Genomic DNA, 27,929 nt, shown 5'->3' on the forward strand with positions numbered 1-27,929 from the left:
GATCTAGAAGAATACCAACTGACCTGGATCCATTTCTTTTTCTCATAGGTCTTGTCCATTTGCGAAGATGGCTTCCACCGATGCCGTTCCCAAGGCCATGGAGTCTCTCCACATCTCCAAGACCAAGGAACTCAAAGGTGTAAGTTCGATTTACTGCGACTTTCACGAAATATCTGTTCTAACTGTTCCTAGACTGAGAAGCGAGATACCCTCATTGCCATTGAGAAGAAATACCAAAAAATCTGGGAGGACCAACATGTCTTCGAAGCCGACTCTCCCAGCACCACCGAGGTGCCCCTCCATTCCGTGTCCGCCGCCGAGCTTCGGGAGCAGCAGCCAAAGTTCTTTGGATGCATGGCTTATCCCTATATGAACGGAACTCTTCACGCTGGTCACTCGTTCTCCGTCAGTAAGGTCGAGTTCGCCGCTGGTGTTGCTCGCATGCAGGGCAAGCGCACTCTCTTCCCCATGGGCTTCCACTGCACTGGTATGCCAATCAAGGCTTGTGCCGACAAGCTCGTCAACGAGGTTAAGAAGTTTGGCCAAGACTTCTCAGGCTACAAGGAGGAGGAGGAGGCCGTTGTCGAGGAGGCCCCCAAGGCCCAGACCAAGGAAGATATCACCAAGTTCAAGGCGACCAAGGGAAAGGCTGCGGCAAAGACCGTGAAGATGAAGTGCGTTTCTTGATATGAATCGTTCGAAACTATACTGACGGCCTTGACAGGTACCAATTCCAAATTATGCAAGCTATTGGTATTTCCACCGAGGAAATTCACAAATTTGCCGACCCTCAGTACTGGCTTCAACACTTCCCTCCCCTGTGCCGGGAAGACCTCACCAACTTTGGATGCCGTATCGACTGGCGCCGATCCTTTGTCACCACCGATGCCAACCCCTACTACGACGCCTTTGTTCGATGGCAGATGAACCGTCTCAAGGAGCTGAACAAGATCAAGTTCGGCAAGCGATACACTATCTACTCTATTAAGGACGGTCAGCCCTGCATGGACCACGACCGATCTGATGGTGAGGGTGCCGGCCCTCAGGAGTATACTGCTCTGAAGCTCAAGGTTCTTGAGTGGGCTCCCAAGGCCGCTGAGGCCCTCAAGGGTAAGCTGCCCGAGCAAGCAAACGTGTACTGCGTTCCTGCTACTCTGCGCCCGGAGACGATGTATGGCCAAACTTGCTGCTTTGTCGGCCCCAAGATTACCTACGGCATCTTCAAGGTTAACGAGACCGACTACTATGTCATGACTGAGCGAGCCGCGAGAAACATGGCTTACCAGGGCATCTTTGCCAAGGAAGGAGTTATCGAGCAAACGGCTGAAGTTGGCGGCGCTGATCTTGTAGGCACCCTGGTTGACGCTCCCCTGTCCCTTCACAAGGAGGGAGTCCGCATCTTGCCCATGGAGACTGTCCTTCCCACCAAGGGCACTGGTGTTGTCACCTCTGTGCCTTCTGACAGTCCCGATGATTACGCTACCGTGACCGATCTGGCCAAGAAGGCCGACTACTACGGCATCACAAAGGAGTGGGCTGAGCTCGAGATCTTCCCCATCATTGAGACACCCAGCTATGGTGATCTCTGTGCTCCTTTCCTGGTTAAGAAGCTCAAGATCGCTTCCCCCAAGGATACAAAGCAGCTTGAAGAGGCCAAGGAGCTGGCTTACAAGGAGGGTTTCTACCAAGGTGTTCTTAAGGTTGGCGAGTTCAAGGGCGAGAAGGTTGAGGTTGCCAAGCCCAAGGTTCGACAACAGATGATCGATGCTGGCCAGGCCTTCGCCTACTCTGAGCCTGAGCGCAAGGTCACCAGTCGATCTGGCGATGACTGCATTGTCTCTCTGATGGACCAGTGGTACCTGGACTACGGTGAGGAGTCATGGAAGAAGACCACCCTTGACTGGGTCGAGAACGGCTTGAACACATACACGGCGGAGACCAAGAACCAATTCGAGGGAGTCCTAAACTGGCTCAACCAGTGGGCTTGCGCCCGAAGCTTCGGTCTTGGTTCCAAGTTGCCTTGGGACCCCCAGTTCTTGGTTGAGAGTCTGAGTGATTCAACCATCTACATGGCCTACTACACAATCGCTCACTACCTGCACAACGACATTTTCGGAAAGACCAAGGGCCTAGCAAACATCGGACCTGAGGCTATGACGGACGAAGTCTGGGACTATGTCTTCTGCCGCGGAGAGCTGACTGATGAGGTCCTCAACAGCAAGATCCCCAAGGATACTCTCGAGAAAATGCGCCGCGAGTTCGAGTACTTTTATCCTCTTGACGTGCGCGTGTCCGGCAAGGATTTGGTAAGTAACAAATACCAGGTTTCTGGTTCGAAGCTAACATTGATCTTAGATCCCCAACCATCTGAGCATGCATCTCTACTGCCACACTGCGCTTTTCCCTCGCGAGTACTGGCCCCGAAGCATCCGAGCCAACGGCCATCTGATGCTCAACGGCGAGAAGATGAGCAAGAGTACCGGTAACTTCATGACTCTCCGAGATCTTACACAGAAGTACGGAGCGGATGCTTCTCGAATTGCGCTTGCTGATGCCGGTGACGGTGTGAACGACGCCAACTTCGAGGAAGATGTTGCCGATACCAACATCCTGCGACTGTACACTCTCAAGGAGTGGTGCGAGGAGATGGTCCAGGACCAAGATCAGCTTCGAACCGGCGAGTTCAACTCGTTCCAGGACGCTCTTTTCATCAACGATATAAATGCTGTCACTAAGGAGGCTGTTGAGCAGTACGTCAACACCAACTACAAGCTGGCCCTGAAGGCTGGTCTCTATGAGTTGACAAGCGCTCGTGACTTTTACCGTGAGGCCTGCGCAGCAGCCAATATCAAGATGCACAAGGATGTTGTTCTCCGATACATTGAGGTGCAGACTCTGCTTCTGGCTGTCTTTGCTCCTCACTGGTCCGAATACATCTGGCTCGAGGTGCTGAAGAAGGAAGGCACTATTCACAACGCTCGATTCCCTGAGATTCAGGAGGTTGATGCTTCCCTGTCGGCGAAGCGCGACTACGTGCGAAACACTGCTTCCAACATTAACTCAGCTGAGAGTCACCAGTTGAAGAAGAAGGCCAAGGGCAAGGAGACATCATTCGATCCCAAGAAGCCCAAGAAGCTCACGATCTTCGTCGCTGACAAGTTCCCCGCATGGCAAGCCAAGTACATTGACCTTCTTAAGGAGATGTGGAACACTGAGACCAAGTCCGTCAACGACAAGGAGCTCAACGGCAAGATTGGTAAGATGGGAGAGATGAAGAAGGCTATGCCATTCGTGCAGAACCTCAAGAGACGACTCCAGGCTGGTGAGCCAGCAAGCGCGGTGCTTGAGCAGAAGCTTGCATTCGACGAGAAGGAGACTCTCCAGCAAATGGTTCCTGGACTGAAGCGAACTGGAGGTCTGGCTGTTTGCGACGTGATCGCAGTAGAGCAGGGAACTCAGAAGGGCGTTTCCCTGACGGATGGCGGTAAAGAAGTTGATATCTCAGCACCTGTTGCCGAGCACGCCGTTCCTGGCCAACCAACGTTTTACTTTGAAAACGTCGAGGCTTGAGTGTGGATACTTTGAACGAAAATAAAAGATTTCCCTGTCGTTATGATTTGATGTTTAGACAAAGTACGTAGGGATGTACTCTGACCGACCGAGGAGGTTGCGCGTTCCTGCGTGGAATGTGGGTGCATGTGGGTTAAGAGATGTTTGTCTGAGTTAAAAATGGAAAGGTTGCTGATCAAGTCTATTAGAGAAGGCTTGTTTTCTTGTTACGCCCTGCCCAGTAATATGTGACTGCCATGGCATGGCATGGACAATGCCCATAATGTGGAAGCGGACGTGTTCACAGATCTACAATAAGCCTCATGCCGCTCCATGCAGACTAAAAGTGAGGCCCCGGCTACCTCAGCTGCCAAGTTCAGCTCGGCTTAGTATTGTCTGTCTGTATGCAGGCTATGTTCAGGTTTGGTTGTCTACTTGTGTGCATGTGCATGTGTGAGCGTATGAGATGAGCTGACTGTGCATTGCCACTCCAACTAACCATGGTCACAGTCACCGTCAATAGTGACAAGATGGAAATAGAACAAACATGAGTGAGTGAGCATGATAAGCAACGGGCGGCACATGGTTGATTGATTACCAAGTAATAGCCAAGTCTTACCATAAAGTTCGAGAACTCTACGGGATCATGGATCGATACAGTTTGCAAGGTTGAGGGAACCAAGCAGGGATGGGATGGGAATTAGCATTAGCGAGGCGAAAGGAAGGAGACGAAGGCTGGGGCGAGGCAACGTCCTTTGATAGATTGATTTGTTTCATTGTAGGGATAAATTTTTCATTACGATGATTGTCCTGTAATAATGTGAAGGACCGAGTTTATTTTTGTTTTTGTTTTTCGTTTTTCATCTTTTTCTCCGGCGGGACAGGGGATGGAAATGGGCATGAAATTAATTTCAATAGGAATATTTCCGTCTGCATTCGATTCAATTCATCGGACGTTCTGTAACAAACCCCTGGAGATATGGATGATGTTCCATCAAAGAAAGTGTCCGGGGCAGTGGACAATCTAATAAGCAAAAGGGGCCCTCAAAAGCTTGATCATGCGAAAATATGGAGTTTTCTGGGTCGGTAAAAAGGAGAGCGGGAGGTGGGAAAGGAGAGCGAATTCAAGGGACCATGTTGTAGGTATCCTCACTGTATAGAGTACGGTACGATATTGAGGCATTGATACATGCAGAATGGTATGTACTTGTTTACGCGTCCGCCTGTTGCGGTAAAGATAGAAGAGGCTAAAGAGAACCGGCAGAGAAGGGACGGGAGCCGGGGTTGGAAGGGATCAGAACAGGACTGTGAAGTCGTGGAACCACTATAACAGCCCGGTTAAGCTAAGGTATGTATTGATTTACAAGGGTCCAAGTCATGATAGAGTGGTAAAGTGATCGATCATGGCGCTGTGTGAAGAGAGGCCCAGCCCAGTTGGCCCCCTGTGGCTTATGTGTATATGTGTTGTAATCCAATAATTAATGCATGTGACAAGGAAAACAACAGGTTATTGATTGATTGATTGAGTGGCTGGGGATAATCATTCTTGGATTGTCTCCTTTTTACCGTTACCCCTTGAATCTTGAGTGTATCATGTATCATGTCTGCCATGGTCACAGCCTGGTCATGGCTGTTTTTATTTTGCTTGCGCGTCAGGAACCACAATAAAATTCAAACACAGATCTGCACTTTATTAGTCCGAGCCGCAACAACGATCCTGGGTCATGGCGTCCAATGAGGATGACTGCCGCTATTTGCGCAGGAGTCTTTGAGTATGGGCATCTCCAGTTATCATCTTGGGGATATTTCTTAGTTTAGTTGGTGGTACTCTGTAATAATAACTGCTATAGTTAACTAGGTAGTGGTCAAAGACCCCCAACATCTTATCCTTTTTTTAGATTGTATTCAAGGTTAGTTGAGTGTATCCGTAGCTTGAGGGTATATCCTTTTTCTTTGCCTTGATCTGACTGCTGGCTTGCGCAATCCCACCTCCACTATCCCCAAACAGACTAAAGATGCCAACCACTAAATATCTATTACAGGCCCATATTATCTCCCTTCTCCAAAGATCTACAACGATACAGTGTAAGTGGGATTAGAGATGGAGGCATTTCAAAAACTTGGTTACTAAACTCATGACGCAACTTGTTGTCTTTTGTTGCTGTTGAAACTCTCAAGTCAAGTCAACAACCAAGAATGTCAACGGTCAAACTCAAGTCCTTGTCTATAGCCGATAACCAGTTGATAACCGTCCTGCAGCACGGTTATGCTTAGCACTAAAGATAGCCCATCCTTCCATCGGGTTCCCGTAGTGGTGTGCACCCATCAAAAGCCATGTCAGGTCAGGTCAGGTCAAGCTTTTCGTTCTCCTGCATGTGGCGGCAGATGGACGCTGATCGATTGGTTGATCTAGCAACATAACGTCCTCATGCACGCACACTATGCATAAGCAAAAGGTGGCTGGAGTTAGTTATCCCAACTGTTTTGTTTTCTCGTTGACGCAGGCCGCTTGGCTGAGTGATTATTGAATTCGTACATGGTCACAGCCGCGTCAACCTGTAGACATCCATCAACATGTTGAGAGGACTGGGAACTAACTGCTTGACTCAGTCGCCAGTCGCCCTGTTTTGCCCTGCACTGTAGATTGCGTTGATCACCCTCTAAGCTTGTTCCTCGATGCCTTGATTTTTCGTCAATAAAAACGATAAAAGTTAAAATAAAAAAAAGAGGTCAGAGTGGAGCCATCAACTTCTGTAACTGACGCACCGGATCAACTTCCTCGTTGAGGCCCTGGCTCTTGTATTGGGTGATATCGAACTTATCCTGGCAGTGGAGTCGTTCCGTGCGACGCAAAGACAATGTCTACTATGTATGTGGGCCTCTAGTTGAGCCTTGCTCGGGGATGACCCTCAGCAATAGCAGGTTGGGATGATGCAACCGCCCCTGGGGCCTTGCGTACGTACTTACGGTACGGTACATGATACATGATACATTGCATTTCATTAATAGTAATAGACAAATTCACTGACAATCCTTGCGACCTCAAATGGGTATATAGGAGTCGAAGCTCTCCTGTTCATCCAGTCCTTTCCTCATTCTCATCATCCACTCTACAACTACAACAATCGCTATACCAACACTCGTTTAAATAACCTCGATCTACTTCTCTTTCAACCTTTTACTCAAACCAAACCCAACAAACCAAACCAACCTTCAAAATGCACGCCTCCGCTGCCGTCCTCGCTTTCGTCGCTGTTGCGGCTGCTGCCCAGACCCCTGTGGCCCCCGTTGCTACTCCCATCGCTACTCCCGGTGCCCGTTAGTCCACCCTTCCATCTCACGATAATTTTATCTCTATTTCATCAACTAACATCCTTCTTCACAGCTACCAACGGTACTAAGCCCGGTCACGGCTCTGGCTCTGGTTCCGGATCTGGTTCCGGCTCCGGCTCCCAGACCCCCTCCGGCGCCGCCGCCCTTGGCCTCAGTGGTCTTGCTGGTGCCCTCGCCATTGCTCTTGCTCTGTAAATGTCTTTCAATGAGACTTTCTCAGAGTTGGTGGATATGAGGATCCTGCGACAGACAACCTTGTAGGGTTCTGGAGGAATCGTGCTGGTGCGCGTTTAACTTTCGATGGAGATAGATCGGGTTTTCGATTGTCCCGACTAGAATAGAATAGATCAATGGAGCGTGATCGCTCCAGCTACATTAATACTAATCGCATACCACCATTTAACCATTCTCATTGTGAAGCCTCTCGTGTTCTGCCATATTGTACAACCCTTCTCACTTGAGCCTCTGCACCCTTGCTTATCTCTGGACGCTTACCTACAACCCTGAGATTGCAGGGTCGTAAAAGAAGACCCGACCGGAAGATTGTGTTCCGTAGTGTTGTTCTCGGCCAAACGCTAGACTACCGCATCTTGGTACGGTCAGCCAGTCCCAAATATCATCACAGGGTGGTGGAATTTCGGTCATCGTAAGTTGATTCTCGCTCCTTGGCCAGCCCATGCGAATAAACCAAGAAGTGAAGTGTGCTTATCTTCCTTGGCTGGGACAAACTTAACATCCTTGCCGTTCCGTTATCCCGTCACCCTTGCAAGTCGACTGATTATGGTGGCTACACAAGACTGATACAACATATGTCGACCAGGATCAAATGCATTCTGGAGGCTCCTTCCCGTCCCACTGAAGAAGGATTCATTTGATCAAGTCGGGTCGAGGGCGTTGCGAGAATGAAAATTCCGATATTTTCTGTCGTATCGCTTTGTACCAGGTTTCACCAAATGATTTGAGGACCAGATACGATTGTCGTAGTCGCGGCGCGGCGCAGCAGCACAAGTCTGCCCTGTTGATTCTCCTCACATGGTAGTTGCAATTTGTATCATGTTTCTATCATGATTTCCGGTCGGCTCAGGCAGTGATGGGGACCTGTCCGCCAGAGGCGCCTGAAGTGGGAGGTTTTGGTAGATCGTCCTGGGAGATATTAGCTGACGAAACACGGTATATGGCGCATAGAACATACCAAGTCAAAGATAACTCGGATCATGAGACTGCAGCTGGGGCAGACAGCGATATCCTGCTCATCTAGCAAGTCCTCTAGGGTGATCTGAAACTTGTCGCCACAAGGACAAGGGAACTGGTAAACTCCCATGGCCTCATCAAAGGTCATGTCCTCGATCTCAACCTCGTCGTAAATGGAAATACCCTCGTCGTCGGACATTATGATGGTTTGTTTGGATGTTAGATACTGTCAGTTTTGGTGAGTGAGGTTCAAAGTTAACGATGCTGGATTTATCCCACCAAAGACTCATACATAAAAAAGATGCCCCGCGAATGCGACCAAAAATTCTATTATATGTGGCGTTCGCGAGCGAGTAAGTGTGGCCGTGCAGCTACTAAGACTCACATGTGGCTGCTGAGTCAAATGTTAATCACATGCCGAGTGCTGCGGGAAAGTGTGGGGAGACTTGCACTTGCCCCAGATTCATCGGCCGAGGAAGCTTTCTGTATGGGGAAACCGCATTTGATGATGGAGCTCACAAGACATTCTTAGCCATGTAGCGCAATAATCTTACACCTTGCAACATTTCTCAACCTATTCTCTTTCCTTTTTCTTGTCAAATAACTCCCCAAGACATTTGTCTCCATCTTCGCTTTTGTTCTGTTCAAAGTTCCTGTCTTCGCGATTTCCCCATGCGCTACTACAGTGTCTGACAGATCTGTGATGTAACGTCGACACGCCTCGGCTCACCCAATTTCAACGTCTGCGCAACCGTGGACCATCCTCGAGTCTCACCTAAGCAACGCCTCCGTAGCAAGAATACCTCTTCAGTCTAATCACAGAGTGTCGAGACTCTTTGCGCGCCTACTATGGGCTCGCAATCGAAGCTCGCCTTGCCAGGCGACCGCACCCTCAAGGGCATCATATCTCAGCTTACCGGTCTTTACGTTTCTAATCGCACACGTATCTCACGCGCCGTATGGATCACTTTGTTTGCTGCTCTCGTCAATCGAATCCGACTTGCCATTTCCGAGCAAAAGGCAGCATCGGTGCGCGAAGCTGCCCAGCGCGCTGCTCGTCGCGGTACCACCTCGAGTGGAAGCGAAGAAACGCCAAGAAAGAAGGTGGAATTGAATCGCGAGTTCTTCCGATCGCTTCTAAAGCTCCTTAAGATCGTTGTACCAGGATGGCGCAGTAAAGAGTCAAGGCTGTTGATGAGCCACAGCTTCTTCTTGGTTCTCAGGACGCTCATCAGTGTACGCGTAGCTGAGATGGATGGTGCTATAGTTAAGGCCCTGGTGAAGGGCAACGGAAAGGAGTTCTTGAAACGCATAGTATGGTGGATGCTGATTGCGGTCCCCGCAACCTTCACTAACTCTATGGTTAGTCTATTTGTAACAAGTCGTGCCATTGCCTTGCTAATGACACATACAGCTATCATACCATCAAGCCGAGTTATCGCTCAAGTATCGATCACGGCTTACACAACACATTCACGACAAATATTTATCCAACTTGACCTTCTATGGTATCTCGGCTTTGGATGACAGAATAAAGAACCCTGATCAGTTGATTGCGGTTGACGTATCAAAGTTCTCTAACAGTTTGGCTGAGCTGTACAGCAATTTAGCTAAACCTCTGTTAGATATGGTAAGCTCGGTCGATTCCATCTTGTATGCTTATCTAACCTTTTCTAGACTATATATACCTGGTCTTTATCAAAGAGCGTCGGTGGCGAAGGCGTCGTCTTTATGTCGCTTCTGGTACAGTTATCAGCCAACGTGATGAGGGCGTTGACTCCTCCATTTGGAAAATACGTTGCCGATGAGGCACGACTAGAGGGCGAATTCCGTTTCCAACACTCGCGCCTCATCGATTACAGTGAGGAAATTGCCTTGTATGGTGGCCACAATGCCGAGAAAGACACGCTCGACAAGGGTTACTTTACTCTCATCAAGCACGTCAACTACATCCTTCGACGACGATTCTACCACGGATTTATGGAAGATTTCGTCATCAAGTATTTCTGGGGTGCCCTTGGTTTGATGCTTTGTAGTGTCCCTGTTTTTATCAAGATGCCTGGCCACATCGCAATGAACATGGGTGACCGAACGGAAGCCTTTGTCACAAACAGACGAATGCTTCTCTCCGCATCCGACGCTTTCGGTCGCATCATGTTCTCCTATAGGGAAGTGATGGAGCTAGCAGGTTACACATCCCGAGTCGCTACTCTTTTGGATGTGATGACCGACGTGCAGGCCGGTCACTTCGAGAAGAAGCTCGTGTCTTCTTCGGGTATAGAGGGTAATGAGGCAGTACTCAAGGGTCGTGGAACAGTACACGAGAGCAACGACATTACCTTTATTGATGTGTAAGTACAGGGCAAATATCTTATTCGTGGAACTGGAGCTAACCACATCACCTCAACAGGCCTATCATCTCCCCTAATGGAGACGTACTGATCAAGGCCCTGTCTTTTACTCTCAAGCACGGCGATCATTTGCTTGTTGTTGGTCCCAATGGCTGCGGCAAGTCGTCCCTGTTTCGAATTCTTGGTGGCCTTTGGCCTGTTTACGGAGGCACTGTTTACAAGCCTCCCTTCCACGCCATCTTCTACATCCCTCAGCGCCCTTATCTATCTCGAGGCTCTCTCCGCCAACAAATCATCTATCCAGACTCCCTCCGCCAGATGCGTGCCCGCGGTATCACTGATGCAGACCTCGTTGAGTACCTCAAGATTCTGGGACTCGAACACCTTCCTGGACTATACGACGAAGGATGGGACGCCGAGGCTGAGTGGCGTGACGTCCTTTCAGGTGGCCTTCAACAGCGTATCGCCATGGCACGTCTCTTTTACCATCGCCCCAAGTACGCCATCCTCGACGAATGTACCAGTAGTGTCACCCTTGAAATAGAAAAGGCAATGTACGATACAGCAAAGTCGCTAGGTGTTACTCTCATGACAGTCAGTCATCGCCGAAGTCTATGGAAATACCACTCCCACATTCTTCAATTCGATGGCCAAGGCAATTACGTCTTTACCAAGCTTGATGCGGATCGACGTCTCAAACTTGAGGATGAGAAGGAGGACCTCGAGGTCCGGTTGCGCCAGGTCCCGGAGCTGGAGCGTCGCATTGCTGAATTAACAGCCGCTTAGAGGTCGATCTCATTTGTGTCGGGGGGTGTTGTAACGAAAGTCTTGTTGAATACCCAGGGGTGAATTTAGGATAAAGCCGTGTCTTGATCGAATGTTTAGATGTTGGCGTACACTCACTCTCGGCACAGCAATACATTGTACATCATATACGGTGACACCAGCCAATCTTATTCTCATAGGTGGTGCTATGAAGTTATGTAGAAATTGAGCCTATTTACTCGTTGCTTTAACATCCAAGAGTCGGCAGGCCTTCTGTTCAGACTTGTTTCAGAACGGTATTGTCAAAGCTACCTTCGCACCCTTCCCGCATCTTACCCATTTTGTCAAATGTCGTTTAATGGCTCCATGTTAGGAAGATTGTTGGGATGATAGGGACATGTCTTCTTGTGTATACTGTTGTCACCACGCATGATGTCTCGGTGACTAACACCACATTCGAAGCAGAACTCGTGCTTGCACTTAATACCTGTGGTCCGAACGAGTCAGTACTAAACCGAATGTTTCTTTTGTACCAAGTCCGTGGCTTCACGGCGCAGTCACCTTAGCCTCGGCAATAATTGTTGTGGCCACGAGTATATGGCTGATCACAGGCCCAGCAAAACTCATAACGACATTTGACACCTAGTATAGCACCTCTTAGCATCATCATAAAATGGCTATGTTTTAAATTCCTTGTCCGGACGCACCGTCAATGGCAGGATAGACGTGTCGGAAACGCAGGTGTACGGGAAGATATAAACAAGAGAAGGGCTTGTGTGGACTTACATGTCATGTGTGAGCTATTTAGATGTTAGTATGAATCAGAAATGGAAAGGGATAGGAGTCTGATTCTTACCAGCCTTTGTTCTTTTCAATCGCCCATCCGCATCCGGCACAGGGCTTGGTAGTACGGCTGACAGTTTCTTTGCTCTGTGCCTCTTCTTTCTTCCTTCTGGCTGCAATCTGACGAGCGAGTTGTGCGGCCTTTTGAGCTTGCTCTCTCTCTTGGCGAGCTCGCTCTTCCCGTCGCCTCATCTCAGCTTGGTCTTCAGCTAGAAGATCTTGAGCCATGGCTCTATCGGCCTCCAGTTGGGCCTGCTGTGCCTCTGACCACTTTTCGTTTTCTAGCTCAAGGTGAGAGCGAAAGTTGTCCGGATCCGCCAAAAGTTGGTCATACTCATCGCAAGAAAGGGTCTCATGCCAGGCTACATTGTGATGGAAACAAGAACGATGGCTGCAGTGAAGGCAAGTCACGATGGGTTGATCTGAGCCAGACTCATGTATTTGCCCTGAACCGCACCCAGAAGTGCACCAGACAAAGTTCTCGGCCTCCGACATGGCTGCCCGCAGTGCGATGGTCTCGTATCTAATCTTTGTCAGTTTCGAATTAGTCTGTATGAGTGTTGTGACCTTACTTTGTGAACGTTTGTTTGTTAGCATAGCGTTGAATGTCGGCATACTCCAGTAGCTCCCGGCATTCAGGGCATCTGATCTCAGTCCAGAGCTTACTACTTAGATCCGACTCTATCGATAGCTGGATACAGTCAAGGCATGTGCTTGGACGATGTGTGCATGTTGCCGTGATGGAGAAACGTGGGAAAGCATCCACGTGTTTGATGTCCGCACATACTGCACATTCCAAATCACCTGCAACAGCACTTCTAGCGGTACGTTGGTGTGTAACAATCACATCAGTTGAGTCAGCAGCTCGCTGATATCGTTGTCCAAACCTATTGCGGAGATAGTCAGTGCACGTTCGTGGAAAGTTGAAGAAATACATACCGGAATTCATCAGCTACGTCGGTCTCGAGCTTTTCTAGCTGGCGAAGATATGCCATTGTCATAGCGTCATCTTGCTGCTCAAACAAATTGACATACGGGTTAGTGGACGTTGAGGGCCCAGCAGTAGCTACAGTAGTTCGAGGGCGTTTGTTGGGCAATTCTGTGTAGTCTCTGGTATCAAGAGACTTTGTATCAACATCCTCGACACCAAGGTCTGTCAACTCGAGGATCGATGATGAAATAGGAGCGTAGCCCCATTGTAATGTCGATTTCCCCTTCTCATTAGAAATAGTCTCGGGGGTTGTGACTGTATCAGGGGGCGAGCCGGAAACCAAGTCGTCGTCATTATCCAAGAACGAAGGCCGTTGGTAGTGAAAGGCTGGCTGGGCAGATGGTGCGGGTGCGGGTGCGGGAGTGGCACCTGGTTGTTGCAGGTGAGTTTCCGGGTTGTGCGACGACGATGAGTTGGAAGGCCTCAAAGCCAACTCAGAGGTAGAATCTGTTGGAGTGAGGGGGTTTTGACTATCGTGTTGCTGCCCTTGATCGATTTCATCCTCTTCCTCATCATCCACGAGCCAGATGGATTCGTCGTCGTCTCCAAAGCCTCCCATGATATCTGGGTTTACCCGCCCGTAGATACCAGCCGAGTTGACAAACATGTTGTTCTTGAGAGGATTTGCGTCTGTGTAAGGAACGTATTTTGTGGCATACGGGTTTGGTCCTGGATTGGGGGATTCTTCTACTGGCTCCTGAGTTGTGGGATTCTCTTGGTTGTGCTGATCATCCGAGAGGGTCGAGACAGTAGAAGGGACAGAGGTCGGAGGTAGAGGATAAGAGGGTTGCCGTCGAGGCTGTTGCTCATGTTCAGGATCCGTCGAGATTGTCGAGGGAACAGAAGTGGGGGGTAGAGGATAGGGATGGTCTTGATATGGAGGCGGATTCACTGTGTTGGTGGTGGTGGTAGTGTTGCTGTTGTTGTTGTTGTTGTTGTTGTAGTAATCGACAATGACAGCCTCAGCGTCAACTTCAAATTCAACGAGGGCGCTGCTAGAAGCCTGGAGTTCGGGATTTGAAATTGTTCTCGACGTCTTCCTCTTCTGCCAAACGTTGGATGCTTTGTTTTTGAGAGATCGCAGCATCGCTCAACATGGCAAGGGAGCAATGATGCTCAGACCAGGGCAGGTAGCAAGCTTCAGTTTGGGCCCGGGGAGTTGCAGTTACAGCTGCAGTGGTGATGGCACTGTCCGGGCCTGTAACTGGTGTGGATCAGTTTATGTTTGTGCAGGTACACTATTTATTTGGAGGAAGAGATTGAATGCTGTGCATGGCGCATTCATTTGTTACTGAATAAAGACCGACCGAATAAAATTAACATCAAGTTGAATTCTCATCTCAGGTGAATGAATATCAAACCAAGCAAGGTCTGCCTGAGGTACTTCTGCCTGCACCACCGTCACTCGCAGGGCAGTTTCAGGCTGGGCTTATAGGTAGGTTCAGTCGAGTCTCTGTAAGTACCTATCATGTAGCGTATCGTCTTGACTTAGACCTGAAGCCATACCTGTTCTTGGACTGTTGTACCCCGCTGGGCTGAATTGGAGGGCGTTCAGGTGGTTGCAGGTATGAGTTGGCTGACAATAACCTCCTACCATTGACACTTATGTCCACCTTTTGGAGCTACTCGCCCGATTAAAGTGTTCATTAGTGCATCATTGGAGTGGGCCCTGTCCCCGGCAGTGCTTTGCCCCCGCTTCTCAAGCTGTCAAGGCTCTCTCGGATCAGTGTACCCCTAGGGTGTCTGTAACTGTCTGACAACCACTTACACCGAGACAGTTAGGACATGTATTATCAAGGTTACCTAGGTATTTATTGTGATTTATAGAGACCGTCAGGAGCAGAATAACTGCATGGCCACTGGATACAACTACAAAAAGATGAAATTGGTGAGTCAGTTCATGCCACTTTGGGCGAGACGTTGAACAATTTATTTCTTGTACCCTTAAACTACCTGGTTGGGCTGGTAGCTTTTCAATCAAGTTACCCTCTAGAGTACAAACTTCCAGATACCAGAGTCGCACATTAATTCCTCCCAAATTCAAAGATCGTAGAACCACTTCGTTCACTTCTCAGTCTTAAAACATCGCAATCATCCACCCTAAGTCTATGCCATTAGACATACTCGCACGTCACTGTGTTGTATCGCTGGCCTGTGGCACGGATTAGTAAGACCCAATGGCAAACATGCTGCATGTTTATTATAGCAAAACTTACCGTTGTAAAGTAGAGTGTAGGTGGTGGATGCTGAAAGATAGACTGCCTCTATTTTGCAGTTCAATTCGTAATACCATTGCCCGTCTGAACCTTGGCGACGAGAAAGCTGGTTCTCTGGAATATGACTGACATCAGCCTCGACATGCGAGAGAACCTTCACATTATCATCGCGGGCCACTGGTGCTTCCCGAGGCAATTGGTCATTGTAAATTGTCATCTTGATCTTGCGGATGCGACCACTGCTGACAGGGCCTGTCCAGACGAAGGATGTGAAATAAGGCTCGTTCTCCGAGACCTCCGAGCCCTGGAAAATGTTAGACCACTCCGTTATACAATTGACCTTCAAGACTTACCCTGGTGATGAACCACTCCATCGCAAGGACTTTGTAGCAGCCATCCAGGCCACACCACGTCCTGTTGCTCTTGAGATGGCCGTGTAGCTTGTCATCCCATCGAGCACGCCACTCCGTGCCGTAGTGCTTTCGGGCCTTGCGATTCTTCACTCTGACCACAGCAAGTTCCGGAGCGGCATTGGCGAGCCCCTTCAGAACAGCACCTTGAACAATAGCCTGCCACGCGTTGGGTGGCTGCATGATTTGGATGGAATTGTCGACGGAAATCCTCAGCCGCTCTTTGAGGTAGCTTGAAGCTCCAAACCCACCGACCAGAAGGATGGCGCGGACAGGCACGTTACTAGCCGTGATCTGGTCCTTTACCAACCTGATGACCTCTAGCACGACTGGCTCGAAGATGGTCTTGAGATCCGATGCTTTCAGAGCGAAGCGTCCTCGGCTAATACCGAGAGTCTTGTTGTTGGCCAAACCTGCCACGGGGATGTTGTAGGTTTCGTCTGGCGCGGTGTTCAAAGTGAATTGACGCTTGACCTTCTTCTCAAACACTTCCATGGCCTCGGCCATAACTTCATCGTCAAACCCTTCCTCCTTGCCCAGCCTGCCCCGAAGATACTTGGCGAAGCGCATGTTGAGGAATGTGGAGCCACAAAGAGCTCCTGAGCCAGGAGCTGCCTCTTGGACTTCGAGGATGGGCTTGAGGCCAGTGATAGTGTACGAGATCAAGTCGACTGTACCACCGCCGGCATCGACTACGACGATGGTATCGCCAACTTTCAGTCCATGAGGGTCAAGTCCATGCAAAGCATAAATCGCGGCGGCCTCGGGTTCGGAAACAAGGTGAACTTGCTGCTGAGACGCTGAAAGTCCCGAGGCCTTTTGACATGCCTTCTTGGTTTTGTCTTTGGCTAGATCGCTCCAGATAGCCGGAACAGTGACGACAAATTCGAGGGGAGTGCTGTTCACGATGCTGTCGCCTAACTTCTCGCGCAGAGTGTACAATAGATGGTCACCAAGCTGTGAAATAAAGTCCGTGACAAGTTTGTCTACATTTCGGCTGCCTCGAGCACTATCGGAGTTCAAGGATTGACTCATTGCTTGTAGGTCGGGATCAAGGTCTCTTCAAGGCAACAGTCAGCTGGCCTGGCTATTTGCGTCAGGGTTACAGAAACACTTACAGCTTGAACCACTCAATGACTTCATCTTGTGGTGCAGTGATAGGGATGGAGAACCCCCATTCAATCTTGTCTCCATTGTATCGAAGCTTTGAGGGCACCTTGTCGCTGGATTCTCCCTCTCTGTTGGAACTGGACACGGGCCATTGTGTGACGCAAGTTCGTCTCGATGGATTGCGACTCTCAGCCCAGGCGACTCCGGAGTAGGTTGTGCCAAAATCAATTCCAACGATGATCTTTCGATCAGTGATCTTGAGCTTGTCGAAGTCCATAGTAACCTGTTGGTGACGAGCTGCAACTTCAGGTGAGGCGAAGGGCTGTCTGTGCGACAAGCAGCGACTGACGAATACTAAGGGAAAGAAGCAGTGTCTTGGTTGCAATAGATGAAAAAAATTCAAGATCACGAAGGATAAAAGAACAAACAAACCAAATGCTTGCCAGGTGAACCAAGGCCTAAACAGCGAGGTAGTTGAGTGAAGGGAAGAAAGCTGACGGCGACGGTGACAGTGGCAGGGGCAGAGGCAGTGATAATTATTGGATCGAGACTGCCCCGCGGTGTTACTGGAGCGAATGCGCTTGTATGCAACCTTAGTATAGCTATCCGGATTTCGTTGCCTAACAGGCTCTCATATGATGATGGCTTGTATCCATGGCAAATCATCTGTTTAGGTATTTTCCACACTGGATGATGAATACTGTAGGATAAGCTGAATTATAAATCTACACCCCCAGCTTTACATTATTATCCAGTCACTTTCATATCTCCCCGTGAGGTGTCAATTCTCTGTATGGCAAAGCATTTGCTGAATGAATAAAGCAAGAATGCTGCCAGTTGGCTGCTTGCCTGTTATTTGCCCAGGGGAATTATGCCTTGCCTGGGAGTCTACAACGCGATACTTCCATTAGACTTAGTGACCAGGCGTGAGGTTCAGGTCGTCCGGGGTTAGCTCAAACCGCCCGGGCACTAAAACAACTGGCAGCTTAGAACGTGAGACAAAATCAACTCGTCAGTTCATTCCAAGATTTCCAGAGCATTTATTCTTTCAACTGCCGGCTCCAACCCACACTATGTAGTCCAAGCGACTGCGGGTGCGGCTGAGGTCTTGGAGGGGCAATTGCGGGGGTGAATGTGCCCTGCAGCGCAAGGGTTAGTCGATCACTGGGGCTTTCTGGACGGGGTGACCCATCCTGAATCTAGGTCGTCTTGATATGAGAGCCCCGACGACTATTGTACTAATTGTGTGATATCGATTCTTGGTATAAGCCTAGGTAGTGTTTGGCTCATCATATGCATATACCCAGCGAATAAACAGAATCTGGTGGTGCGAGATATCAGGCTACTGATACATAAACTTAGTAGGGTCTCTATCCCTGTCGCCTAGCGGATCTTGGGGTGTAGATACTACCTAGGTAAGTCTACATGAACAACATCATCTGACATTATCCAAAACAGAAACAGAAACAAACACAGATAACGGAATGCATACTCAGTTTGTACAGCCTGGTCGTAGGTTAGTAGGTTAGTAGGTAGAGCAGAGTGAGCCCTACCTGAAACTAGAAGTGGACAGCCATTTACAGGGCATTCAGCGCCAGGCCAATGGTTGCAAAGGCACTGAGGTAGCACTGATATGGGCACCCCCTTCCTTCCTTCCTTGCCATTGCACGATGCAGTCAGCCTCTTCTCTGCTTGGAATACCTACTAACGTAGATACCTCATATTCTGCCTGCTTGCTTAGTACTTGCATTTGTAGACAACTCAATCACAAGTAATTCACTGCCCATTCTGGGTCAATCCGTTGTCTTTCAAGCTGCAGGCTTCCGTTCTACATCGTTATCTACGCTGTATTCCAATTGCACTGCATCGCACTTCACTCGGATCATTGCACAAATCCACACTCAGTCCGTCAATTCTCCTCCGTCTCATCGCGGGAATTGTGACACTGTCCTACTGTCCAACTATCTCCCCCTGCGTCGTCCTTCTTCCAACAATGGCGGATGCAAAGAAGCATAACTCCCCTCCTTCAGTTCCTCCAAAAGAACCCATCGAAGACGGCAAACCAACCTCTGGGACCTCTAACAGACCAAAAGAAGGGTCTCGCAACAAGCGCCGCCCTGATTCTACACTGGGGCAGAAAGAAAACAAGCGGGAAAGTCTGGACGTTTCCTGTTCCCCAGAGAAGAGACTCCATAAGACATCTTCCGCAAACCCAAAGATGCTTGACAGTTCGGAACAAGATGACTGGGTTGAGATCCCATCCAGAGAGCTGGTTCAAGAGCCAAATGGGCAAGACCATCAGGCGCAAACTCAATCAGCCTTGACCGATTTGATGGAGTTGGACAGTTCTCCCGCTGCTGAAAAAGCTTTCGGTGATGACAGTGCCTCGCGGTCGGCAGCAACGGCAAAGGCTAATTTACCACACTCCGCTGAATTTCAGTCACTCGACGAGCTTGCTGGCTTTGAAAATGACAACGTCGCCCACTACAACGAACAGCTGCGAGAACAAAACTGTCAACTCGACCGCCGCATCCAAGACCTTCAGCGGCAGCTATCCACGCTCACCACGGACAAACAAATCGCGGAAGAGAAATCCGACACGCTGTCAGAGAAGTTAAACAGCCTAAAGCAAAGAATGAACTCCAACATGACAGAGGTAGAGATCAGCAGCGAGGCGCTAGCAGACAAGGTAGAAGATCTAGGCAAAGAGAATCGCGCGCTCAGGGAACAACTCAACGACGCACAGTCTCACATTTTCAGCCTGCAGCCTTACCGCAAGGAACTGACCTCGGAAGAGGTTGGACAGGTACGCTACTCATGCTATATTCTTCACATGTAGATTCTGTGCATATTTGCTAATGTCTGGACCCTAGGAGTATGATGCTCTCGTCGAACAAGTCCAGGACTGGGTTCAAAAGTTCATGGATCCGTGGTTGGATGATCACCAAGAAGGAGTTGATTCTCTCCTCAGTAATGCGAAGAAACGAGCAGTAGATGCCACCAGATTCAAGCACATCTTGTACCAGTATCCCGATCTACTCCATGGCGCAAGCTTCCCGGAAACAGACGAGGACATCATCACATCTGTGATCATGAGATATCTACATGACCACATCTTTCAAACTGTGCTGTATGGCATGATTTCTCGTTACGTCGAGGTCATAAGCTTCATTGAGAAAGAAATGCAAATGTCGGTCGAGCCCAAGAGAGGTATGTTCACGTCGACAAACAACATTCCCCCATCGTCATTGAGCGACTGACTAACGCGCACAAAGATCTTTTCTCTGTGAGAACTTGGACTGCTGAAGCATACAACGCCCTTCTCAGTTCTCCCCAATTCAAGGGGGTTCGCAATGAACGACGCGAGGCTATGACACGTGAACTCGCAAACATACTCAAAATATTCTTTAAGAAAGATCAATTCAACTGGTTCTGTAAGAATACGTGTCAACGAATCGTCGTGCCCGCCATGAGACTCTACGAGAAGCTACAAATTTCAACCAACCACTTTTACCTTGACATTAACTCTTTTATCGTCAGAGCTGGAGGCGAGCTTACCACATCCACTGATTTTATCGACACACTCGAGAATCTCGACTGCAAAAACGTACTGCAGAATCGGAAGACATTCAACATAGGAAAAATTGAAACGCCGCCATCCAAGAAGGAGCTTTACCACCGCCTGCACAACGTATGCACTGTGGTGCCGGCCTTGTACATGAGACAGATCGGACAGCGAGACGCAATCAAGGATCCTATCGTGGTTCGGAAGCAGCGGATGCTGGTTGCATGGGGACCCGAGGAGAAACGCAAGGCATATCAGGATAACGGCGATCGAACGCTTGTGTCGCATCTGTATGGGTTCAAGGGCGCGGGAGAAGGGTGGACCTCCTTCCTTAGGTAATGGATGCGAATTGGAGGCAACTTGGGCAATAGTACTTCAGGGGAAACCACACACACACAATGAGTGGCGGTTGCATAGCGAGGGACCATGATACTGTAATCTTCTTGATATGAACGCAAATGAGTAATAATCACAATGAGAGTTGATTTTACCAATGCTCATAATATGTCATGCTGCCTGTAGATAGGACAATCGACCATGGCTATATCCCATCGCTACAATATCGAGATTGTATTATTAACGTCGATGTCTCAAAAGACTCTCGATATAAATTGTACACGCGTGCTTGAAGCACACACAAGTTCCCTATGGCCACAACTAGGCATACACAGCATCCCAGGTATCCAGAACACCAAGCTACATGACAAAAAGGGGGTGAAAACAAATGGAACGAATGCAGAATGCCTTTTAAGAGACAAAAGAATGAGCATCAGCGAGAAGTAGAAAATGAAACAATAGGGTAATAAGGAAATAAAAGCCTGGCCCTTCTTTGATCGTCAAGAGGGCGGCGAGGTATAGCACACTGTATATCCATCCATCCATCCCATTCTCCTAATTCCGCACCTCATCTCTGTTTTTCCCCAAGGTGATCCAACCTCGGTTCTTCTAGTTGTGAATACATGACTCCTTTCTTCCTGTTCCCCATTTAGGTCGAAAGCCGTTTATAGTTAAAAATCAAACAGACAAAGGAAGTAAGTGTAAGATGGACCTGACTAGGCCTGTTCATGCCACTGTCTCATGCCAGTGGTTGCGAATGCTCGTCTTCTCGGCGCCGAGATGCCTTTTCGTCAAAACCGACGCTGTGCCGGCCAAAATGAGTCCGGAAGTAGTGCTACTCCTCGTCCAGACTTCCCATCATGCCATTGCCTTTGCCTTTGCGGCCCAGCTTGAGCATGCTGAATCTCTTGCGGACACTGCCCTTCTTGCTGGCAAGTTTGTTCTCGACGGGCTTGTCATTGTGATTGCTATTGTCGCCGCCGCCAAATTGCTGGTCAAAACTTCCACGACCGCTGAGGACTCCAGCGGATTCGGGGTGCTTCTCGTCTTGTGACGGTGCGCGGAAGAAACTGTGTCGACGACCCTGTTCTTTGCTTTGGCCTTGGCTCAGGGAGCGGCTGAGGTTGCTTGCGGTCTCAATGTCTCCATTCACTTCCTCGGGCTCGGTTGGCAACTCTGGTTCCTTTTTCTTACTTCCACCAAGGAAACTCAGTCGTGTGCCTCGTTTCGAAACTGGTCTGATGACTGAGGCCTCTTCTGCCGTGACACCGTTCACGACGATGCCCACGTTCTTGTTCTTGGGGCTAGCTGAGGAGGAACGAGATGACCGTTTCCAAGTTGGTGAAGGAGTTGCAACAAGCTCGCGCTGTGGTTGGGGAGGAGTGAAGTGTGCGATTTCTGGCGCGAATGTGCTCTCAAAACCTATATGAGCAGTCAGTATGGTGAACCAGCTTATTTTCGGACCTTGACTTACATCTATGAAGCTCATCATGTTTCTGGGTGAGGAGCTCATTGGAACTTCGAGAGAACATCGCAAGACACCTCTTGATCATGATGGCATGGTCGACAAGCGCCATCTTGATCGCACTGTCCTGAGGGGTCAATTCCACCTCCGGCGCTTCTTGGTCCTCCTCTTCCTCAGCATCTTCATCGGCCTCCTTACGTTCTGGCAGCAATTGTCGGTAACAAGCGACGCTATTCTCAGACGTAGGGTTCACTGATACGCTGACTGCATCGAGAAGTAGCTGCGCATGGTCCCCGTTACCCTCAGTTACTCGGTGCTCGAGTGCGGTCATCTCTTGTGTCTTGCGAACAATGCGTTCTAGACCTGTTTCGTGAGCACTGAGGGTGATCTCTTGGGCATCAACGACTTCGCTACGGCGAAGAATAGTAGGGAAAGCATCGGCAGTCGTGAACACCAACTTCTCGGCAGAATGCTCCTTGACAGGACCGGTTGTGTTACGCCGGGTGGAGATGGAAAAAGTCTGAGGGTGAGAGGAGAGAAGGAAATCTCGAATCACTTGTGGGACTCGTGCGCGCTGGAAGACTTGATGACCTAGATCGCGGTGAGGCGTAACGGCCGAGACGACTAAAAATTGGCCCTCAACATCGTCAACGTCTCCCCCGGTAACGATCTGGGCAGCTGGGTGCTGCTCCTGCATGCGGTCTGTAAAGGCCGAAGCACGTTCACTAGGAGATCCCTCGTAAATGAACTCTTTATCTCGGAGGTTTGCATGGAACCCAAGTCCCTTGTAGACAACCTTGAAATATTTGGGGATAATCTTGTCGCTCTTTGAGATAGTCTCGTAAATCGTCGCAATTGCCCGTTCGGTCCTGGCAAGCTTGAGGAAATCGAAGATGTTGCTCTCGTACTGCACCTGCAGTTCCTTGTAAGCTGCCAAAGCGTGGCTCCACGAATCTCCCTCTTCGAAATACTTGATCATGTCGAAATACAGCCGTTCCTTTCGCTCAAACTGTGTTTGTGCTGGAAATTCTGGGTCCGGGAGCGCGGGAGTTTGGCTGGTCGGGTCCCATTCGTATAGATCAGCGTGAAGTCGCAGAGCCAAACCTGCTTCAGTGTGGTTTCGTGATTCGGCTTGCAGATCTGCAAGTTGGTGTACGTAACGAACAAAGATTTCCTCCTTCTGCATATCGCGTAGGAATTCCATGAGTCTGAGATGATTGATGAGGCTCGACGCTTCGCCTGTATCATCGCTGCTATATACAGCAACAAGAAGGTCAAGGAATTCGTCAATGGTGCCAACGAATTCACGTATAGCAGTGTATAGTGGCTCGTCAGGGATATCCACCAGGGGCTCGAACCGTTCAAGAAGTTCGTGAATGAACAGCTTCTGAAGGATACTCTCAGTCAATGGCTTCTCCTTAAAGAACAAATCCAAACGATCAATCGTCTCTGTTTGGATAATTGATAAGTCTTCACTCAAAGTCCATTCGCTGACAATCATTGTTTGCAGCACCTCAACCGCCATGCGTCGAAGACCCTCGTGCACGCTAAGACATAACTCGACAATTGGGCCAACAAGTGCAGGAACATATTGCACCTGGTATCCTCCCATCTTTGAAAGATTGTACCGGCTTCGTTCGTCGGATGAAGTCTCCCATCCGATAGCCTCCCAGGTACGGCGTAGGAGCTCAGCGCCATGTTCTCGAACATCACCCGCAATCTTCCACACTGCTCTTCGCTTCTGTTCTGGGAAAGTTTCCAATGCAAGAGATGTGCTGCCCACCAGCTTGAGAAGGGTCGTGAAGAAAAGCTTCCATAATTCAGTATTAAAACTCTCTGCTTCCTCCGGTTCGGGGAGGAATGATTCCAACATGGTACCAGCGAGATACTCAAGTGTCCTCATAGTCGATTTGTGATGATGGATATGCACACTCAACCATTCCAAGGGATACGCCTCTCCCTTAAGAATGCTCATGTGTACTCTTAGCAAATTTTCTAGTAAAGTGGTCAAGTCGTCCTCAGCAAGCTCAAGTTGCATGCCCGAGGGTGAATTAGATATCGAAGACAAAATAGCAGAAAGCTCGACCAAGGCTTCATCGAATTGAAGGTCGTCATTAACAGGCTTAGTTGGGAAAGGGTATGATGATGGGAAAAGAAGGGAAAGGCGATCCTTTGGTTTGCTGGGAGCCGCAAGGATCGCTAAGTAGGAATCGATTATTTTAGGAATGTGGTCGGGAATCTCGGAGCCAAGGTAATCGATCTGGCTGGCCAGGACAGAGCAGCATAGACGGATCTGATCTCTCCATTGATCTGTCACCTCTGCTGTGTGACCCCAGTGAGGAGTAATCCATCTCACGGTGTTGGTGCTCAGTGCTAATTTCTGATCGGGGTGGGCAAACAGGTCCAGCTTGCTGTAATTGATAATCAGTACAAGCTTATAAAGAATGAGCTTGCCTTTGACATCTGTGCACGAGTCCATAAAGTCAATGGCGATATGCAGGATTTCCTCCGTGTTTAGCAGGCCAGCAAGCTCTGGTAACCACTGGTGGAAATGCTGAACAGCAAGGGTCTGTGTTCCAACAAGTGCAGGGGCAGTGTTGCGCATCATCGCGTCAAGAGCCTTAAAAATGGCACGGAGTTCGCGTGTAAACCCTGTTGTGTTGGAGGTGATACCAATGCCAGCTTCCTTCTCCTTTTGTTGATTTCTTGCATGAGTGATGAATTTAAGGATGTGCCTGACAACCTTGAATGTAGCACGTAGCTTCCTGGCGATCTCGGGTTCTGAAGGGTTCTGAAGAAGTCGGGTGAACGACCGCATCAGGCATGGTGTTGAAAAGGGGTAGTTGAACAGGTTCTCGGCATACTGGTCGACCAGAGGCCCCAGGTTGAATCTTCGGTCATGGACAATACCCAACACTCTAACCAGAGCAGTAAACACAAGATCCTCAAACTCATGACTACCGGAGTATTCAACGAGGATTCCGAAGAGACCATCCAATACGTCATTAAGTAGCTTGACCACTTCGATCTCGGGCACAAAGATGAGCTGCTTAAGCACACCAGGAACCTCCTCCCTCTGAAGATCTCTCCATTTCAAAAGTCCAAGGATTACCCTATCCTGCGAGAATCGAGTGCTGCAGAGGTATGTTTCGGTACGGAGCACAGCAAGCGGGCCGTTAGCATCAGCTGTGTCGTCGTCTTTGCCTTGGGGGTTCCACAAGAGTGATAGATATCCGCCCTTTCCGGTTGGCCCAGGCTGTGCAGTCGAGGTGTGCTCATCTATCTTATAGAGCAGCAGAGCATGTCGGCCATCACGTATGAACGCCCCCTGGTCCCACAACGGTATATGAGCAATGGCGAATGGAGGGTTGGGCATATCAGAAACAAACATAACGATATGTGCTTGTGACACATCACTAGGGGCCAATGAAAGGCGCAGGGTTTGGTTCCAGGGCTCCCCTCGTTCTGCGGCTATCGATTTGAACGTGCTCAACGGCTCTGTATTTGAGGAAGCAAAGATGCAGTTGTCGATTCGCTCTCCAGAGGTCTTCCTTACTTCAAGCGTTATCTGTAGGTTGTTTCCATGAACACTGGAGGGCATCGCTGTTGCACTGCCGCCAAACCGTGACAGGAGGTTCTGTTTACCGAGTATGGCATCGTTCAAGGTGAAGTAGATGTCGGAGCGAGGTCTTGTGGGAGCGCCGGAGAATCCCATTTTGTTTGTCTTAGCCACCCCTGAAAGCATAGTCGGGGTAGATTTTATGAGGATGTCGGCGTCTGAATGGTTGAAACTCCTAAGCTGCAGCTGCAATCGATCTCCCCTTCGCGACTTCTCGTAGTGTCCAGATGGGCTATCCAGCAATTCCTTGACCAGCGGTTCCCAGTCATCAGCATCATTCTCGCCCGTGTGTCTCAATGACGATGACCATATACTCATCAAATGCTCGACTTCATCGTCTTGTTTCATGATCGGATTTAGCCGTAAAACGCCGAGGCCGATCATGCGATCTGCGGTTTGCGTACCATCTGTTGGACTGCCGGTCTTCGATCCTGCCGTACTTGGCGGTCCGGAACCCTCTCGGCTCTCAGAACCGGACATTGAATGTCGCCCGTCGTACTGTTCAGCAACGGCATCCATGCGTGACACAGGTGAGCCTCGAGAAGCACCCCTCGAACTCTTACTACCCCACATAAGGCTTCTTCTCGACTTTATGCCGCCTGAGGAGTTCGGTTTCGTTGGGTCTCTAGAATATGAAGCTGATGGCGCGGTTCCGGATCGAGATAGAGATTGTGGAGGGATGATCTGATGAGACGCCAACACCTTGACCACGAGGAATAGCTCAGCTTCTGCCGAAGGCACGTCACCCACATCTTGAGAAGATAGGTCTGTGAAGAGCGTTTTCGTCTGTACGTGCTTGGCCAAGTTGACGAGTGTGCCGCCTGCGGGTATCCTGACGGTAAATGCTTCTGAAAGAATAGAAGGCTGGCCGTACGCAGGCTTGCTGACGAGGTAGAATACAAGTGAGGTCTCCTCAATCGAAGCACCAGCAAAACCCTTAATATCAACCATGAGGTGATGCAGAGCGGTCAGCTCAGACGTAGACTGTGGAGGTTCATCCAATAAACTCATCACAGATTGTAACTTGGTAACCTTGACAATACAGTCGTCGGCTGTCAAGACCCTTCCTCGAGCTTCAGGGTCCCGAACAATGACCTCTCCTCCACAAAGCTTGTTCACCCGCACCAAATCCCATACTGTCTTTTCGCGTAGGCGGTCGTATTCGTGTGCGGTGAGGACGTTATATAGAAATTGTTGGCGATGCAGGTTGAGGCTTGTGATTAGCTGCGAAAGCTGGTCAAGGCGGCCATATTGTCGAGAAAGAAGGAGCTCATGTAAGTTGGTAGAGTGCCACTCTCTGAGGCATGAAGCGATCTCGTCGATCAGGGGTTCTGAAAGCGACGTCGGTGTCTCGTCTCCAATCTTCAGCATAGGCACTGGTGCAGCAGGTCGTGGGGCATCGGGGTCCCTTATCACGGGCACAGAGAGGTTGCCCAGTGTGCCATTGGGAAGTTCCCTAAAAGGAGTGCGGCCGCTGGAGATAGTTGATCTGTTTCCTTCCTTGCGACTTTTGCGAGCTGAATTATTTGTCACGCCGCTCTTGGCAGAATCACTTGCGCGTGGCATATCACCATCTATGGCGGGGCCATCGCTCGCTGCGTCGTCGTCTTCGTCGTCGTCGTCTGGCTCTCCCAGCATTTCTCGAACCTCGACACAGCTTCTGGGGAAGATTCCGCTAAACACGCGCGCCTCGAGGGTCTGACCCTTGACAGACGTCAAGCCAGCTAGCAGACTGGGAGGTGCTACCAGGTAGCCGCGCAACCAGTTGCCGTCTGGCGTCTCCTCGATAATATAGAGCTCATCGCCAATCTCAAGAGGAAGGTCGGCCGGGCTAGATGCGGGAAACGGAAAGGTCGCGACGGCGAACGCGATGCGGGGGAGAGGCTGCCAGGGCATTGAAGATCTTCGCAGAGCCGGACCGACTTTATCGAGGAAGTTCAGTAACAGCGGTCGGTGCTGGGACTCGTCGAGGAATTCGCAGTTGGGGGGTCGGCAACGGCGAGAGGTAAGAACTGTCTTTACGGTTCGAGAGAGTCGGGTTTGAAGTTGGTGATGGGGACGTCTGTTCTTTGTTGTACTGGAGAATTCATCAAGATATTCAAATATCGGAGTGTCGTGTTAGGAGCTGTTGTTGAACAGATGCTCCGTTGGCCAATCGCGGGCTCATGGATCTTGGGTTCGGCTC

General features: G+C 49.6%; 8 protein-coding genes across 8 annotated transcripts; 4 read left to right on the forward strand and 4 right to left on the reverse strand.

Moving 5' to 3' along the window:
* Nucleotides 1–67: 67 nt before the first annotated feature.
* On the forward strand, nt 68–3,570 carry FGSG_06009 (leucyl-tRNA synthetase; the record flags this gene model as incomplete). The annotated part of the gene is made up of 4 exons (XM_011326326.1): nt 68–139; nt 193–674; nt 725–2,306; nt 2,356–3,570. The coding sequence occupies 4 exons, from the start codon at nt 68–70 to the stop codon at nt 3,568–3,570; spliced, it is 3,351 nt and encodes a 1,116-aa protein (XP_011324628.1).
* Nucleotides 3,571–6,652: 3,082 nt separating this feature from the next.
* Nucleotides 6,653–7,289, forward strand: FGSG_06010 (uncharacterized protein). The gene is made up of 2 exons (XM_011326327.1): nt 6,653–6,867; nt 6,935–7,289. The coding sequence occupies exons 1-2, from the start codon at nt 6,768–6,770 to the stop codon at nt 7,075–7,077; spliced, it is 243 nt and encodes an 80-aa protein (XP_011324629.1). The 5' UTR covers nt 6,653–6,767; the 3' UTR covers nt 7,078–7,289.
* Nucleotides 7,290–7,910: 621 nt separating this feature from the next.
* On the reverse strand, nt 7,911–8,272 carry FGSG_06011 (diphthamide biosynthesis protein 3; the record flags this gene model as incomplete). Its single annotated transcript, XM_011326328.1, has 2 exons — nt 7,911–8,039; nt 8,075–8,272. 2 exons carry the CDS (start codon nt 8,270–8,272, stop codon nt 7,911–7,913), a joined length of 327 nt encoding a protein of 108 aa, XP_011324630.1.
* A 650-nt stretch (nt 8,273–8,922) lies between these two features.
* Nucleotides 8,923–11,210, forward strand: FGSG_06012 (uncharacterized protein; the record flags this gene model as incomplete). Its single annotated transcript, XM_011326329.1, has 4 exons — nt 8,923–9,435; nt 9,488–9,703; nt 9,751–10,424; nt 10,484–11,210. The coding sequence occupies 4 exons, from the start codon at nt 8,923–8,925 to the stop codon at nt 11,208–11,210; spliced, it is 2,130 nt and encodes a 709-aa protein (XP_011324631.1).
* Nucleotides 11,211–12,733: 1,523 nt separating this feature from the next.
* Nucleotides 12,734–14,110, reverse strand: FGSG_06013 (uncharacterized protein; the record flags this gene model as incomplete). The annotated part of the gene is made up of 2 exons (XM_011326330.1): nt 12,734–12,818; nt 12,972–14,110. 2 exons carry the CDS (start codon nt 14,108–14,110, stop codon nt 12,734–12,736), a joined length of 1,224 nt encoding a protein of 407 aa, XP_011324632.1.
* An 884-nt stretch (nt 14,111–14,994) lies between these two features.
* Nucleotides 14,995–17,036, reverse strand: FGSG_06014 (uncharacterized protein; the record flags this gene model as incomplete). The annotated part of the gene is made up of 4 exons (XM_011326331.1): nt 14,995–15,175; nt 15,240–15,543; nt 15,593–16,709; nt 16,768–17,036. The coding sequence occupies 4 exons, from the start codon at nt 17,034–17,036 to the stop codon at nt 15,138–15,140; spliced, it is 1,728 nt and encodes a 575-aa protein (XP_011324633.1). The 3' UTR covers nt 14,995–15,137.
* Nucleotides 17,037–18,752: 1,716 nt separating this feature from the next.
* On the forward strand, nt 18,753–20,663 carry FGSG_06015 (uncharacterized protein; the record flags this gene model as incomplete). Its single annotated transcript, XM_011326332.1, has 3 exons — nt 18,753–19,565; nt 19,633–19,969; nt 20,035–20,663. The coding sequence occupies 3 exons, from the start codon at nt 18,753–18,755 to the stop codon at nt 20,661–20,663; spliced, it is 1,779 nt and encodes a 592-aa protein (XP_011324634.1).
* Nucleotides 20,664–21,495: 832 nt separating this feature from the next.
* On the reverse strand, nt 21,496–27,640 carry FGSG_06016 (uncharacterized protein; the record flags this gene model as incomplete). Its single annotated transcript, XM_011326333.1, has 2 exons — nt 21,496–22,082; nt 22,135–27,640. 2 exons carry the CDS (start codon nt 27,638–27,640, stop codon nt 21,496–21,498), a joined length of 6,093 nt encoding a protein of 2,030 aa, XP_011324635.1.
* Between the last annotated feature and the right edge of the window lie 289 nt (nt 27,641–27,929).

Source organism: Fusarium graminearum, chromosome 3 (genome assembly GCF_000240135.3).
Source record: "Fusarium graminearum PH-1 chromosome 3, whole genome shotgun sequence".
Taxonomy (NCBI): domain Eukaryota; kingdom Fungi; phylum Ascomycota; class Sordariomycetes; order Hypocreales; family Nectriaceae; genus Fusarium; species Fusarium graminearum.

Excerpts from the sequence above, each read along its gene's own strand:
- FGSG_06010 (XM_011326327.1), top strand. The coding sequence starts at position 6,768 with ATGCACGCCTCCGCTGCCGTCCTCGCTTTCGTCGCTGTTGCGGCTGCT. Across the intron at positions 6,868-6,934 it reads CATCGCTACTCCCGGTGCCC|CTACCAACGGTACTAAGCCC; the intron begins GTTAGTCCACCC and ends CCTTCTTCACAG.